Source organism: Vespa crabro, chromosome 24 (genome assembly GCF_910589235.1).
Source record: "Vespa crabro chromosome 24, iyVesCrab1.2, whole genome shotgun sequence".
Classification (NCBI taxonomy): Eukaryota; Metazoa; Arthropoda; class Insecta; order Hymenoptera; family Vespidae; genus Vespa; species Vespa crabro.
In genome coordinates, this window is record NC_060978.1 from 448,175 (window position 1) to 462,086 (window position 13,912).

The window sequence follows — 13,912 nt, forward strand, 5'->3', positions numbered from 1 at the left end:
ATGCTACCGCTGTCGAAGATAAGTTAGTACGTCCCTGGAAGAGGTTGACACGTGGGGAGGACCTGTCGAGGGGGGTAGAACTGAGGCTGGAAGCGGACGTGACACGGCCGTCTTGTGACCCGTACCGTCCCACCGACACTACTCCTTCCATGGCTCTCTCTCTCTCTCTCTCTTTCTCTCTCTCCTCACCGACATCCACCCCCGAGCCGCGTTCCACGACGGCGACCGACCGCCACTAGTCCAGCTCTATTGTTGTTATTATTAAAGGGGGTCGCCGGGGGTGGCTGCCGGCCGGGTGAGAGGGACGATGACGGAAAGGAAGGCGGCGTCTGCAGGTGACAGATGAAACAGCCACCCTCCATCTCTCTCTTGCTCTTGCTTTCTCTTTCTCTCTCTCCCTCTCTCTCCCTCTCTCTCTCTCTCTCTCTCTCTCTCTCTATCTATCTATCTATCTATCTATCTCTATCTCTCTCTTTCGTTCTAGATCTCTCCCTCCTTCTCTTCTACTGTCGAATACATGCGTCTTTCTCTCTCTCACTCTCTCTCTATCACTTGCACATACACGTAGAACGGAACACAGAAGCTTTCTCTCTTTCGTTACTGCAAGCTCACGTTCACCCTTCACGTACTACACCACACAAACCTTTGGGTCGCTGTCGAAGGCTCCAACTTCCTTCAAACTCTCGGACCGAAACCTCTGGACAGTCTCGACACTGTCTTCCGTGGACGGTTTAATCCATCCTTTAAGCTGTCCTTCAAATCCTATTTCGTATCCCGTTCTCATTACTCTCCCATGGTGTGCTGTCGGTAACAGGAATCAATCGTTATGAAATATTATTCTACCTTTTCAATTGCGAATTATCTTGAAATAAAATTTCTTTGATATAAGAAATCTTTTATATTCGATATTCGTACGTTACTTTCTCTTTAGCGACCAAAAACATTTAGGTAGGTGTGTATTTAATTCGGATATTGCGAGGTTAATGATGCCAAGAAACGTCTTCGCCATGCGAAAACTTCAAATGCTTATTGCTCTTTTCAATGCTGTCAGACGGCATCCCACGCGTTGGCTTCAAATTAACAGCCTCATGCGTGATAGCAATTACCATGCATTTTCTACAAACAGATTTCTGTTCTCGTCCGTCAAAATGCGTCATTAGGGACGACCGACGGTGAAGCAAACCCGTTGGTTCAACGAGACACACTGGTCGAGAAATCGCCTTGATTTTGCGAGCTAAAGTTAGTGCTGGCTTTGTTCGCGCTTGTTCAATCCAAATCTACTCTCCTCAACCTTCCTCCTCCACTACTACTTCTTCTTCTTCTTCTTCTTCTTCTTCTTCTTCTTCTTCTTCTTTTTTCTCTCTTTTAGTTCGTAGGAATTTATTAAATCCAAACGCGTTTCTGTTCCACTCAATTAAGGATATACATGATATAGAAGAGAGACAGTGCTTGTTTGATATTATATTCTGATATCTAATATACTCACCATGAAACGTAATAGAGATCTTTCGAAAATATCTTACAAGGAATATATATGATTATATTTTATTCTTATATCTAATATACTCACGATGAAATATAATGGAAATCTTTGAAAAATATCCTAAAAGGAATTTTCATATACATATATTCTTAAATAGTAGTCATCCTTTGGAATTTGTATCGTAGATAGTATAAAAAAAGAAAGTGATAAAGAAAGAAAAGAAAAGAAAAAAGATGGAAAAATAGATAGAAAGAAAGAAAGAAAGATGGATAGATAAAAAGAACGGACTACATACTTACGTTTACCAACTTCGAATGAATCTTCCTCGTTCCTTCTTTTTCTTTTTTTTTTTTTTCTATTCCACTCTGAAATAACTCGCGTCAAGATATATCACTGGTCGCTCTGTAATCGCACCCTCATCTCTTCCACCTCTCCTCTCATCCCACCCCCTATTCGTCCCCCTTCTGCACGTCCACGTCTGTCTTTTTCGCGTCTTCTAGCTTTTTCTCGAAAGGACTCGGGTATCCGAAAGAAAAGAAAGAGAGTAAGAAAGAGAGAGAGAGAGAGAGGGAGGGAGGGAGCAAAAAAAGAAACCAATAAAGCGCCGTAGCGCGCGATATCCTCGTGAAAGTCCAACCGACTGTTACTTTTCGGTTTCCCGACAACCGCCACTTTCGTCGTCTTCCTTCGCCTCCTCCGTCTTCCGTTCCTCTTTCTCTTTCGGAGTTCAAGACAAAACTCCCTCCTACTTTGTCTCCGCTCGCTGAATATGCAATGAAGTCTACGAGTCTGATTTCCAACGCCGTCTGTCCGTCCGTCACGTTATTCGCTCAGAATTGTCCTGTCTTCCGTAGCACCAAGAGACAGCCCTTTCTTTCCAAGGTTAGTCGGCCTACGTCAATGCGATTGAGATTATTGGAATACCGCTGACAGTATACCAGTGAAAGCCGAGTAAATCTTTTTCTTTTATATAGTTTCGACAAAAGTCAAACGTTTATTTTCTTTTCTTTCTTTTCTTTTTTTATTACGTAAACCATTATCTTTTAATTATTTCTTTTTATTTTTTTTTTCTCCAAATATTTCAAAACGATCAAAAAAGGAGAAACTTTGAGGTTTACGACGATCGGACATCGCGTGCAACAATGCCCGAGGTTAATCAGTTTTGGCAAGGCGATCCCGGTGGGAGTCTTGGGCGAATGAGTCGGCAGCGAACACAATAGTAGTTTTTCGAAAGCAATGTAGGTTAGGTCTTCTAAAGCCGAATGGTCCTATTCGAAGGTCCGTCGATGCTCAGAGCCGTCTGTCCAAAGAGACGTCGGTGGACGCCCAGGCGTCGTCGCCGTTCACGGCATTGATCTGTCGGACGGTAGTCTTGATATCGATAGGGGGAAAAGGGGGAGGATGGTGGTGGTGGCGATGGCGGTAGTGAAGGTGGGAGTCCAGAAACCGGCTAGGAGGGTGTCTACTCCTTCCTTTACCCCTTCCATTTACTCACCGGACAGGATCTAGGTATATATATATATATATATATATATATATATATATATATATATATCGTTGTACTGGTTTATTTCGTATCTGGCGATGTCAAGCGCGAGCGTGAGAAAGAGAGAGATAGCAGTTAGATAATCAAAGTTCACATTGATGGTTGGAAGAGGTATAGGGAATGGGTAGGGGAGAACGTAGAACGGTCAAGTCGAAGCGTCACTTTAGCAGACGACTCGTCAGTCGTCACCACAACCTTCGACTCATTACATCCCTTCTCTTTTCTTCCCTTTGCTCCTCCTCCTCCTCCTCCTCGATGAAAGTTTTCTTCTCCTTTCCTCCTTCCCAAAAGCTCTCCCTAACCTTCCTCCTCTTTCTCTTTCTCTTTCTATGTCGGTTTCCCTATCTCCCTCTTGACTAGACGAATGAGTTAGCCCCCAAGCCTACTACCTCCGCACCGACGAGACGTTAATCGAGGGAAATTGAACACACCGCAGTTTTCGACGCTCGATTAAATCCCCTTTTGACGTTTAAACCCTTTCTCCTAACAACGTCCCTACTTTGCTTTGAACAAGGAACAGATACTTTTCAACATTGGTTAAGTATGTACTTAAACATATTTAGGATTCGATGTAAAATGTAGAAGATCGATTTTCTTTTATTTTTTGTAAATACATCGAAGGAGGGGAAAAGGCTTAAGCTTTGTCGAAGACCATCTAGAAAACAAAAACCTTTTTGCCAAGTGATCGTCGATGAAGCGGCTCTTAATGACAGCCTCGGAGTTTATGGTCGCAGACAGAATTCCACGAACTCTCTCTCTCTCTCTCTCTTTCTCTCTCTCTTTCTCTCTCTTTCTGTCTGTCTCTTTCCCTCTATTTCTTTCTTTCTTTATTTCTCTCTCGACGAGATCGTCATTACGGTAAGCCCAACAAATTGTAAAGCGGTCCCTGGGATCTTGCTTTACCACGAGCCAAATTTAAAGTATAACATCAAATTAAGCTCCGAGTTTTGCTCTTGATCGTCTGTAATTACGAATCAACCTAATTCGAGACGTCGTCGTCTAAATGAGCGAACGAGTTTATTACGAGTCCCAAGAATCACGTTTCCATTCGATGATACTCGGTGGTACGTTCTCGAATAGAGGGCGATAATTATTAGTCTTGTCGGTAGACTTCTAGAATAGTTTCGGTTTTAGTAATTATTAACCGTCGACAGTCTCAAGAGTCATCCCCTTTTCAAGGTAACCGGCGGACAGAGGGACAGAGAGTGAAAGAGGAAGAGAGAAGAACTTGAAGGATTTGGGTTAGGTTGGTTGGCTGACCTGCTTGACAATCGATTGACGGCTGTCGCCAAGACACTCCACCCTTGCCACTTCGCACCAGCGCCCACTCTGCTTCGATCAATTCTCGTCGTCTTCAACGACGTGGATCTTGTCTTCCTTTTCCGACGGCACGAATAAGTTCCCCCTAATTATCCTCGTTCGTTCGATATACCAAAGGAGGGGATTCCCTTGTGGATGGAGGGGACAGAACCATTAGCCGTATTTCAACTCCCTCGTGCTAATTCACGATTCATTATCTTTTTTACCTGTTCCACTCTATTAACGCCGCGTCACGTGGACGATACATTAGATACGCACGACATATGGAAAACAAATGTTCTATTGCGTTCGTCTAGGATCATTGATCTATAGAAAATTATCAAAGAAAGAAAAGAGAAAAAGAGAGAGAGAGAGAGAAACAGAGAGAGAGAAAAAGAGAAAGAAAGAGAGAGAGAGAGAGAGAGCAGATACGAAGGCATAGACAAGGTGTTAGAACGCGGCGAAGGAGAAAATGTACAACGGGACGGCCATCCCTCATAGCTCATGGCACAAGTGGTTATAGATCCGTACGGATGCTTGCACACATGTACATACATACATACGTATGTATGCCTTGACGAGAGAGAAGACACGAACAAGCTCTCTCACATACGTTTGAAGTTTCACGGTGTGCGTTGTCCGCGGGAGAGTCTCGAGTTGGAGGAGATGAGGAGGAGGAAGAGGAGGAGGATGTGGTGGAAGAGGAAGAGGACGAGGAGGAAGAGAAGGAGAAGCTCGTAGAGGGAAAGACGGGAGTGGGAGAGATGGGGGTGGTTATACCGAGCAGTGCTGGATATTATTTGCCGAGGACAGTGACAAACGCCCGTCAACGTCACTTCCACTCGCAGCACCACCCTACTTGTTCTCCTCCAGTGACACCAACACCACCACAGTTACTACCACCTCTACTACTACTACTACTATTACTTCTACGACTACTGTTACTACCACTACTACACTACTACTACAACTACTACTACTAACAACGTCGCCAACGGTAGCAATACCAGCACCTTCCTTCTCCTCCGCCTTCACCTAGCATTGCTCCTTCTTCCTTCTCCGTTTGTCCCCATCCTTCTTACTCTTCTCTCTCATGGGAGAAGGCGAGCGAGGGACGTGACGAGCATATCTAGCTCTGGACCGACTCGTCATCTCTAGAAGCCATCGTGAGGCGCCTCTGGTGACTGCTATACACCACCATCTAACATCGATGCCGACATATTCGTTCTCTCTCTTTCTCTCTCTCTCTCTCTCTCTCTCTCTCTCCCTTACACACACACACACAGACATACACTCTAATACTTTCCACTGTATACGTGGAATTGAAGGAAGTGCGAAAAGACGACCGAGGATCGGAGGTTGATGCCAGGGAAGGTAGCATCAACTTGAAGAAGCATTGGGTGGGAGGATATGAAGATAGGAGGTGTAGAAGGTAGAGGAGGTAAGGTAGGGGGCCAGACATGACGTATCGCGGTCTCACGTCATCCTGTCTTACGCGACGCTGTCCGTCAGGCAAACGAACTTCTGCCGCGTTGAGAATATACGAGCTCCTTCTCCTCGCTTCTCGACTTCATAAAAAATCGTTATCGCTAGCTCGTTCGCTCCCATGCCACGAGTACGGCGACAAAGGCTACGGTGACGTTGACCTCTTGTTCTCTTTGAACCTCTTTGAACCGGTCGTCTAAACCGACTATGTTCCTCCTGACACGACTCGATTTCTAAATGACATAAAATGTAAGTTATACACGGACCAGGAACACGGGAGGTTTTCATTTAACTCGACAAATGACGCCTTATATAATTTAAACCTAAGAAATAAGGAATCCGATCGTTCCCAGTTAATAACATTCTCGATCATAGTTTTTCCATCTGAGGAAGATTCACACGATTATTACGGCGGACGTCGCACGTCGTTAAGCGACGCTGCATAGTATAACTAGACGAATGGTCTAGTAGAAATGAGAAGAGCGGGGTTAGTTACGCGCAGAAGGGTGCAAGGGGTGTAAGCGGGGGAGGTGCGGGGTAAATGGTGAGACCGTTAGTGCAGAGTGAGTGAGAGAGAGAGAGAGAGAGAGTGAGTGAGAGAGAGCTATTGGCGGGACAGGGGAAGAGTCAGGGACGTAGGTAGTCATTATGTGGAGGGAGGTGACGTCACTGACGGTGACGGATGGCTACACGTCAGGCAAGTATAAACCCCATGGTACCCAATAAATTATTGCAACTATAAATTACTTCTGTGCTCACGATATAATGCTACGGCTACCGGTGGGTTCGTGGTGTGCGTAACGAAGAGGTTTGTACACGTGCGTCGCTCGCCCTGGTGTGGTTGTGTGCGTGTGGCCGAGCGAACGAACGAACGAACGAACGAACGACGAACGAACGAACGAACGAACGAACGAACGAACGAACGAATGAACGACGGAACGAACAAACGAACGAACGAACAAGCGAGCGAGCGAGAGAGTGAACATGAGCGCGCGCGCACACACGACACGCTACGATCGCGAGGATGGCGGAGGTGGGGCGGACAAACAAAGGTGGTACGATCCCAAGCTAACTAGGCTCTGTATGGGCATAGCTGAACCCCCTCGTATATACAGAGAGTTTCCTCTTTCTCTTCGCATCTTTGCTCTCTTTCTATCTTTCACCGGCGTACTCGTCACCACCATCGACTCTCCTCTTTCTCCTCCTCTTACTTCTCCTCTTCTTCGTCTTCTTCTTCTTCTTCTTCTTCTTCTTCTTCTTCCTTCTACTACTATTCTACGTAGTAGAGCTCCAAGCTGGTGTGTAACGCTACAGAGCACACACAAACGAGACTTACTCGATTTACGAACTCTTCTAACCACATCGTATACTCTCTCTCTCTCTCTCTCTCTCTCTCTCTCTCTCTTTCTCTCTCTCTCTCTCTCTCCTCTTCCTCTTTACTTTTCTCTTCGTACCGCCCCGTTGCCCGCTTCGTTTCCCGTTTTTATTCGCGTTATGGGAATATACGTTAAGCCGTTGGGCGAAAGCGAGGAGACAGGACGATTTACGGTGGCATTCCTGATGCCGCGAAAAAACTCTTTGCCTTTCCAAGCGGCGCGGCGTTGACGATTCGCGACGGGACTAATCGATTTCGCTTCCTTCGCATATTTCGTTTTGAATACTTGTTTCGCATAAACACCGTACATATTTCATGTGAATTGTCGATAAAAGACGATAATAACGAGAACAACAACAACGACGACGACGACGACGAAAATAATATCTTATTAATGACGAATATCCAGATGTTATATCCGTTTAAATGGATCAAATACTTATTTACTTACTAAAGCATGTTAGACCCGAGACTTTTGCATGTCGTTTCTTTGTCGTTTTTGTTTCTCCGATATCGAAACTCATTGAAATTATTTCTGTATTTATGCGTTATACGTTTAATTTTTAAATGTAACGTAACGAAAGGAACCATCCGATTATATCGAATCCATAGATATACTGTTAATCCATTCTTGCTTAGCACTTTACGAGTATCGGCCTCATTATTTGTTCCGTAAGTAGATACGGTTATTTACTCGGACACGATAATCGAGTGGTCACGATGGAACCTAGTCATTCGAAACATCAATAATCGCGTTGATTTATATCGACGGTTTCTCTTCTATTCGGCACCTGTTATATACGATTTTTACCTCCAATACGTACATGTATACATATATACATACATGCATACATATATATATATATTTATATATATATATATATATATATATATATATCGCGTGAACAGAAGAGATAGTGCGTACCAACCGACAGCATTTTATCACGATACAGTAAAACACAGTAGCTTGCAATCGAAGTTACGAAATCGTTACGCGATGCGAAGAATTATATACCTAGTTTGTAGTTACTTCTAAATTTCTTCTCCAATATTTGACGATTTACAAATTGGAATTTCCACTTTGTTTTTTTTGGCTCCCGGTGACTGGCCGCGAGTATGACACATTCTACTGTAAATCACGTTGACTGATGCCGAACCCTGCTATGCAGCAGCGGTGGCGTACCAGCGGGCGTTTTATTATAGCAATGTAAACAACTCTTGAAACAACGTAGAATATTTTCAATAGCGTTGCTTATAGTCTCTCGTATCAGGCACGATACGATTACCGATTCGACGACCTTCTTTTCAAATAATATCATTTTATTCGCTACTTGAACGCGATTAACCCGATGACATGAAAAGCATTAAATTTCAGTTAAACGGGCTAATAAAGTGTCTAAGAATGCAGACAGGTTTGATGCACAAAAATGAGAATAATGTAGAAAAAATGAAATAAAGAAATAACATTTAACGACTATCGTTGGACGAAATAATTTAATGTCGTGTGTAGAAAAAAGATAATTGCAATCGACTCGAGGAAAAAAAAAAACGTTGATAGTGGTATAATAACGACACTGGACTATTCGTGCATAAGGAGAAATCATAGTGGGAAGCACCACTGCATAACATAATCCCAATACGTAATAAATATCAGTGCGCTTGGGTCTCGTTCGAGAGTATTGGTGCGTCTGTCTCTCATCCCGATGCCTTTGGGGGCCAGGAGCGGCGAGCGATGGGGCGGTCAGGGGGGCTTCAGAGGGAGGATATTATGGGCGAGCGAGTGAGTTATACGCCTTGCCGCATGTGTGTCGCATAAATCTGTTCCAAGCTCTGTCCCGGCCCCCTTACGACTACGCTGGAACTGCTCTGGCTTCGAGCGACGGCAAGTCGAGTGACTGACTGACTGCCACCTCCCGACCCCACCCCTCGCCGTTGCCTCCCTTCGTCCTATGCTTCTTCCAGAACACAACTTTTTCCAAAACGATCGTCAGCGCGTTCCTTTCGTCGCGCTTCTTCTTCTTTTATCTTCTTTATCCTCTTTTTCTTCTTTATCTTCTTATTCATTTTCTTGTTTTTTATACGCGTATTTCAAGCCGTGAAAAGGACAAAGGCCACCAACGACAGGACAGATCATAATTTTTCTCCAATTCCACGTATCCGAATTTTCTTTATTCGAACATAATTCCGGTACGTTTATAGTAAATTTTATAAAAAAAAAAAAAAAAAAAATTTTAAAGCTCGTATAACGCTTAAGATGGGATTTTTAATTAGCCGTCCGTTGATCGATGAAAGTGCGTCGAAGTAACAGATACGGGTGGCTCGTAAATCTTGTCATGTACCGCATTAGCATGACTATTTTTAGGCGGCTGTCCACCGATGAAGAGATATTTAATGGACTTCCGTAACGACGAAGGAGAGAGGAAATATTACGAGAATTAAACCGACGGAAAGATCTTTCGAAACGTCCGAGTATATTAAATTCATTGACGGTTGCTTTTCAAGTAATTTTAGAACGACGCGAGCTCTTCATTCCCAGTGAATCCGACGCCATTACAGGTCGCTAAGACAAACCGAATACATTTCTCGAGAGTGGAAATAATTACGGAAGAGGTTATGGAAGAAAAATAATAGTAACGGACATAGAAATCGGTTTAGACTTTTGTACAAAGTTAACCGGCGCATCCGTGACGCACTTTATACAGACAGGATGGCGGATCGAAGCCCGCAGAGACAGGCAAATTAGAGGAGAACGGCGTGAGAGAGGAAGATTGAGTGGTGCACCTGTCCACCGCATCACCCATCCGTTACTTCAACGACAAGTCGATGTTTCTAATCCCTATTCACGCTAATCTGCCGGACGTACGTACGTACGTACATACGTACGTAGCAAATACTTTATACACTTGGTCAACGAATAGGAGAGAGATATTCGATTTTTACCGACTATGTACCGACGAGTTTACGAGTTGGTAATACACGAGCTTTTGATCATTATCTATTCGATAAAAGCTTTTATAATATCGATTCGAATAAATCGTTTCCGCAACTACAAAATATATCTAGATGTAGCAGATGCATACGGCATATTGTAAGTATATATTATACATAAGGAAAGAGAGAGAGAGGGAGGGAGAATGATATAGTAAGAATCAATAGAGATCTTTGGACTCGAAGGAATGTCAAGAGTAAGCAAAACGGAACGAATCGCGAGAATAAAAAGGGTAAGACGGAAGTAAGAGGACGATATCGAAACGAAAACGAAGTTGAGAAAACAAAGATGACGACGACGACGACGACGATGGAAGAAACGTGGTATAAGAGTGGTTGCCTCAGGGCCGAGAAGAGTCTGAATGTCGGAGAGAGAAGATCGAAAAGTGCACCTGTCCTTCTGTACATCAACCGTCCGTCATCCGGAGGACGGATCGAGCTTGCCGCCATATTCTCCCTCTATACTCTCTCTCTCTCTCTCTCTCTCTCTCTCTCTTTCTTTCTTTCTCTCTTTCTCTCTTTCTCACTACTACTGCTTCTTAGTCTAGCCACTCGAGTGTACCACGTGGCAAAGCATTTATTTACGTTGACACAATATTTATTAGGACGGATCGGTGAGCCGGCCGTTCGCTCATTCGCGCTCGCGAACACGTCGGCCTATTTCGGGATCTTCCTCTTCTTCTTTATCTTCTTTTTCTTCCTTCTCCTCCTCCTCCTTCTTCTTCTTCCTCCTCCTCCTCCTCCTCCTCCTCCTCCTTCTTCTTCTTCTTCTTCTTCTTCTTCTTCTTCTACTTCTTCTTCTTCTTCTTCTTCTTCTTCTTCTTCTTCTTCTTCTTCTTCTTCTTCTTCTTCTTCTCGAACGAAACGAAAAGAGGATGTGCAGGAGCGACGGACGGCCGGCTCTTTTCGAGAGACATCCATTCGAGAGAAGACGGGATTAAGACGCGGACCGGTCACGCGCCTTATTTTCTCTACGTCCGTCACACCGCGAGCGGCCAGCCGCGAAGTATCCTCCTTCTTCCCCACCTCCCCTTTCTTCTTTTCCACCTCCGTCTCGTTCTCTTCTGTGTGTTAAAGTATTTCGCGCGGAACGGATCGAAACGTCCGTAAGAACGATCTCTCTCTCTCTCTCTCTCTCTCTCTCTCTCTCTCTCAACTCTCTTTCTTTCTCCTCTGAGGCGGATCACTCTAAAAAGGAAGTCGACGTGTACGTGTACGATTTTTCATTTCGTCTTTTTCTGTTTTCTTTCTTCTCTCTAAGTTTGTATTATTAGAGAGGAGGGGTAGAGATCGACGTGGGGTGTGGCGACGGGTAAGGAGGAAGGGCGGAGTGAATGAGGATGAGGATGAGGATGAAGATGAGGATGAAGATGAGGTGGAGGAGGAAGAGGGTTGGTAAGAAATTGTACATTGGCACAGACGTTCGCGTATTAAGGAAACACTTATGTGATGGACGGGCATACAGGAAGGCGAAAGATTCTTAACTTCTGTGCGGCTTCGCGCGAGAAAGAGAGAGAGAGAGAGAGAGAGAGAGAGAGAGGGAGAAAAGAGAAGAGAGAAAGAAAGAAAGAAGAGAAAGAGAGAGGAAGGAAGGGAGTAAAGAGTAAGAGAGAAAGAGAGAGAAAGCGAATATGACACAGTCAGTGTAAACGCAACGATAACCGGACGGATCGACACCAGCTGCTCCGTGTTTGTTGTCGGTTCTATAAATAGAGCGTACTGCTCTGTCTCTCTCTCTTTTTCTCTCTCTCTCTCTCTCTTTCTCTTTCTCTTTCTCTTTCTTTCTCTCTTTCGCGCCCGTTCGCGTACCCGCGCGCGCGGGCAAACAGCAGCGTTTGTCGGCTCTCTCTCTTCCTCTCTCGTCGGACATTTCACCCTTTCTCCTCGCTCTTTCTCGACTTGAGAGACGTTACTTCGCTGACAATTATTGTTGTCACGGGCCGTGCACCGGCAGTCTGTAACAGGACTGACACTTCGAAAGGCAGCGTGACGGAAAGTGCAAGAAAGAGCTGTGGAAGGAGGACAAGAAGGAGGAGGAGAAGGAGGAGGAGGAGGAGGAGGAGGAGGTGGAGAAGAAGGATGAAGAGAAAGAGGAACTGAAGAAAGCACGAGACAGAGAGAAAGAGAGAGAGGAGTGGAGTGACGGATATCGTGATGAAGGCGTCCTCCTGTCACCTCCTCTCTCCTTCTGTCCCTCACGGTGCCATCCACGCTTCTACGGCTTCTCTCGTTCGGAGCCGCGTCCGGTTCGGGACGTTCGTCGAACGTTCCAAAGCCAAACGGCTACCAAAGAACGAGGGGAAGCGTGAGGTACTGTTGACGTCTCGTCTATCGCGAGATCGTTCTTCCCCTCTTCGAGAATAGACAAATCCGAGAAGAGCTCCCTCATCTTCTTTCCCTTTCATCCGTCTACGTACATAAACTTTGTTAAATTCCATGACCATACGTCGTAAGTATTGATTTATCTCCTCTGATATAATTCTTTTTTATTCTACGTTCATAAAAATTTTATATATATATATATATATATATATATATATATGTGTGTGTGTGTGTGTGTGTGTTTATTTATTATTAATAATTGTATATATATATACATATATAAATATATGTATATTAAAGATCCTTCCTTCATATCTTAATTTAAGACGAATGTTCTCATTAATCAAAATATATCATTGATCGCGTCCGCGTCAACTTCCGTAAGAATCATTAGAAACAAGTAGACAGTTAACTTAAGAGAGAAACGAGTTTTGCGGATTTTGCCTTCTTAAGGAGCAACGAAGGCATCAGCATCAATATCAGGGACCGAGAACCATGCTCGGTAGTGGCAGCAGGAGCCAGGAGCAGGAACGACGGCAGTCCCGCATCGATCATCACTGTCGCCTGTTGCGCGATCTGACCGACGGACGAACAGACGAATGCGGATAGACGGACCCACGGACGCACCAGACGGATGGACGGACGGACGGTCTTACCGGACGTGTACCATCCATCCATCATCCAGTCGTCGTACCTGAATCGGTCTCTCGCATCGGCTGCTTGCATCTTCGCGGCTTACTTACGTGTATAAGTGTTGTATGTGCACGTTGTGTGCATTAATACCATTCGACGAAGAACGCGCGAGACTATTAACCCGATTGCCTTCTATATACCTCTCACTCCCTACCACCCAATCACCAAAGAGATACCGCGCTTCCGTCTCTCTCTCTCTCTCTCTCTCTCTCTCTCTCTCTCTCTCTCTCACACACACACTCATATACTCATTCACTCACTCTCTCTCTCTCCCTCTTTTGTTCTTTCTTTATCTTTCTTACTTTTCATTCCTCTCCGCAACTCGATGATGCCGTATAGTTAATTATACCTCTTCTCACGAAATGCGAAAGGCTACGAAACAGACATAGAGGTGGATTATTAAGCGACGTGGATCTTGCGACCGACGACGTGAAACATTCTTTTGGCACGTTTCGAATGATACTTTTATGTCGAATATAAACGACCGAGAGGAATTGTCCTTCGAGAAAAAATGAGTGACACGATGATAGATATATAAAATGTATTCTTTGCTATCCGTTCTTGATTTTTTTTTTTTTTTTACTTTTTCTTTTTCTCTCGTTTCTTTTTCCTGCTCCGAAAGAAAATTTACTTTTTTTCTTCTTTCTTTTCTCTTTCTTTCTTTTTTTTTTTTTTTTTTTATCGCAATCATTGGATAACGGAATAATTATTCTTCTTTGGT

General features: G+C 44.3%; 1 protein-coding gene across 8 annotated transcripts in view; it reads left to right on the forward strand.

Moving 5' to 3' along the window:
* LOC124432333 (protein tiptop) overlaps positions 1 to 13,912 on the forward strand; it is a 147,123-nt gene that overhangs the window by 112,907 nt on the left and 20,304 nt on the right. Inside the window, exon 1 of one of the 8 annotated variants that reach the window (XM_046981237.1) lies at positions 11,044 to 12,625. The exons of the other annotated variants lie outside the window; for them this stretch is intronic. Coding sequence (XP_046837193.1) covers positions 12,613 to 12,625 — 13 coding nt within the window. The 5' untranslated portion in view covers positions 11,044 to 12,612. Of the gene's footprint in view, positions 1 to 11,043; positions 12,626 to 13,912 lie in introns of those variants that run through there. 8 annotated transcript variants of the gene reach the window in all.